Source organism: Astatotilapia calliptera, chromosome 5 (assembly GCF_900246225.1).
Source record: "Astatotilapia calliptera chromosome 5, fAstCal1.2, whole genome shotgun sequence".
NCBI lineage: Eukaryota > Metazoa > Chordata > Actinopteri > Cichliformes > Cichlidae > Astatotilapia > Astatotilapia calliptera.
This window is the reverse complement of record NC_039306.1, coordinates 11,114,789-11,117,857: the sequence shown is the minus strand read 5'-3', so window position 1 is coordinate 11,117,857 and position 3,069 is coordinate 11,114,789. Positions and strand designations below refer to the sequence as shown.

General features: G+C 47.2%; 1 protein-coding gene across 1 annotated transcript; it reads left to right on the top strand.

The window, feature by feature from the left end:
• Window positions 1-797: 797 nt before the first annotated feature.
• LOC113021813 (uncharacterized) lies at window positions 798-1,884 on the top strand. Its single transcript, XM_026166569.1, has one exon. The coding sequence runs from the start codon at window positions 919-921 to the stop codon at window positions 1,882-1,884; it is 966 nt and encodes a 321-aa protein (XP_026022354.1). The 5' UTR covers window positions 798-918.
• The last annotated feature ends 1,185 nt before the right edge of the window (window positions 1,885-3,069 follow it).

The following is a 3,069-nucleotide window of genomic DNA, read 5'->3' as shown; positions in this document are numbered from 1 at the left end:
GTAAAGACAGCACTTGGATGGATTCTGAATGGACCACTCAGAGAAACGGATACTGCAGCCAATGATGTACAACCATGTGCTATTGTGAACAGAATAGCCATCGACAACGTGGAACAACTGCTTGTACGACAGTATAACCACGACTTTCCAGAGCGTCACTGTGATGATAAAGCAGGAATGTCTCAAGAGGACCACCACTTTATGGAGTCTGTGTCAAGCTCTACTCGTCTCACTGATGGACACTATTCCATAAGTCTTCCTACGAAGAAGTCGTGCGTTCAGATGCCGAACAATCGAAGTGCAGTGTTACAGCGTGCACTGAGCCTTCAGCGCAAGCTGAAGAGGAATCCTGCACTCCATGAAGAATACACTGCCTTCATGAGTGACATGTTGAGCAAGGGATATGCCGTTGAGGTTCCAACAACACAGTTAAACCGCAAGGATGGAAAACAGTGGTATATTCCCCACCATGGGGTATACCATCCACAAAAAAAGAAGCTGAGGGTGGTCTTTGACTGCGCTGCCAGCTACCAAGGAGTTTCACTGAATAGTGAACTTCTACAAGGGCCAGATTTAACAAACTCATTGATCGGAGTGCTGACACGGTTCAGGCAAGAGTCTATAGCCTTTACAGCAGATATTGAAGCAATGTACCATCAGGTGTGTGTCCCGGATGACGATGCTGACCTGCAGCGCTTTCTGTGGTGGCCAGCAGGGGACCTCAATCGAGACATTGCTGAGTACAGGATGATGGTGCATATCTTCGGTGCGGCGACTTCTCCCAGTTGTGCCAACTATGCACTGCGAAGAACAGCAGAGGAGAACCGCAGCAAATCATCACCTGAAGCTGTAAGCACAGTTCTGGAAAATTTTTATGTTGACGACTGCTTGAAGTCTGTTGCCACGGAAACTCAAGGTATGGAGTTATACACAGACCTCACTGAATTGTGTTCTGGTGGAGGATTTCACCTAACGAAATGGACAAGCAACAGTCGTGCCTTGCTCTCATTCATCCCTGAGCATGAGAGAGCCAAAGATGTCAGAGACCTGAACTTGAACCATGACCTGCTGCCTATGGAACGTGCTTTAGGAGTTCTATGGTGCCCTGAGTCTGACGCATTCAAGTTCAGGATTAACATCAAAGAAAGACCTGTGACGAGACGTGGAATACTTTCCGTCACCAGCTCCATCTACGACCCACTGGGATTCCTTTCCCCAGGAACTCTCCCCGCAAAAGTGATCTTGCAGCAGTTATGCAGGGAGGGTCTTGCTTGGGATGATGAGATCCCAGAACAGCTCAGTCATAAGTGGAACAAGTGGTTACAAGAGCTGTGCCAGCTGTCAGAGGTAACCGTACCCAGGTGTGTGAGACCATTGGACTTCGGTCCTGTCGCAACAGCACAGCTCCACCATTTTTCTGATGGGAGCGAAAGTGGATATGGAACAGCATCATACTTGAGGATGACCAGCAATGACGGACGGGTTCACTGTACGTTAATGATGGGAAAATCCCGTGTGGCGCCCCTGAAGCAAACCACTATTCCACGAATAGAGTTGACTGCAGCTATGGTTGCTGCAAAGACAGACAAAATGTTAAGAACGGAGCTTCAGATGAATCTTCTTGAATCTACATTCTGGACTGACAGCACAACTGTGTTGAAGTATATTGAAAATGAAAACCTTCGCTTCAAGACATTCGTGGCCAATCGCGTTGCGGTCATTAGAGAGCTAACAAATCCCCAGCAGTGGAGGTACATTGGTACAGCAATCAATCCAGCTGATTGTGCATCCAGAGGGCTTGCACCAGCTCATGAAGAATCTAAGCTGGTTCCACGGCCCAGCTTTCCTGAAAACCCCAGAAAGACAGTGGCCAGAAAGACCTGACAAGGAAAGGATTGATAAAGATGACAGCGAAGTGAGGCATGCAACCATGGTACATCTCACAAATGCAGCTGAGAATGTTCACACGTTGAGTGAAGAGAGCTGTGGCATGGATGATCAAACTCAAAGACTTACTGCTACGACGATGTGAAAAAAGGAAAGAGACGTACGTTAAACAGAAAGAACAAGACAACGAATCAATGCAGACAACACTTACCCTGAAAGATCTGGTGCAAGCTGAGACAGAGATCATCAAGTTCTGTCAAAGTCAACAATTCCAAGAAGAGATCACCATGTTAAAGAAAGGCAAGTGTGTGACAAAGACTAGTCACTTGAGGAAACTTGATCCCGTGATGCAGGACGGAGTTTTGAGAGTTGGTGGTCGCCTCGCAGCTGCTGGGATGCCAGAACATGTGAAGCACCCAGTCATTATCCCAAAGGGCTCACATATCACCACACTGATCTTGCAGGATATACATGAGAAGATTGGGCACTGTGGAAGACTGTATATGCTTTCACGGCTGCGACAGAAGTATTGGATTCCATCCGCTAACTCAGAAGTGAGGAAGTTTCTGTCAAGGTGCGTAATCTGCAGGAAAACTAGAGGCAAACCACTGGAACAGAAGATGGCAGATTTGCCAGAGGATAGGCTTCTACCTGATGAACCCCCCTTTTCTAATGTTGGGGTGGATTACTTTGGACCGTTTAATGTGAAGCATGGCCGCAGCACAGTAAAAAGGTATGGTGTGGTGTTTACCTGCCTTACAACAAGAGCAGTGCACATTGAAATCGCGCACACTTTGGACACTGATTCATGTCTGAACGCCATCAGACGCTTTGTGTGTAGAAGAGGTCAGGTATCTGTCATGCGTTCAGATAATGGCACCAACCTAGTTGCTGCTGAACGGGAGTTACGCGAAGCCATTCAAGAGTGGAATCAGTCAAAGATTCTAGATTGTCTCATGCAAAAGGGAATCCAGTGGGTATTTAACCCACCCGCTGGTTCTCACTTTGGAGGGATATGGGAAAGGCAGATCAGAACCGTGAGGAAGGTCCTGAGGTCTATACTGAAGGAACAGTTGGTCAATGATGAAGGTTTACTGACACTAATGTGTGAAGTGGAGTCAGTACTAAATGACAGACCGCTGACTACAGTAACAGATGATCCAACAGACCTGGAACCACTGA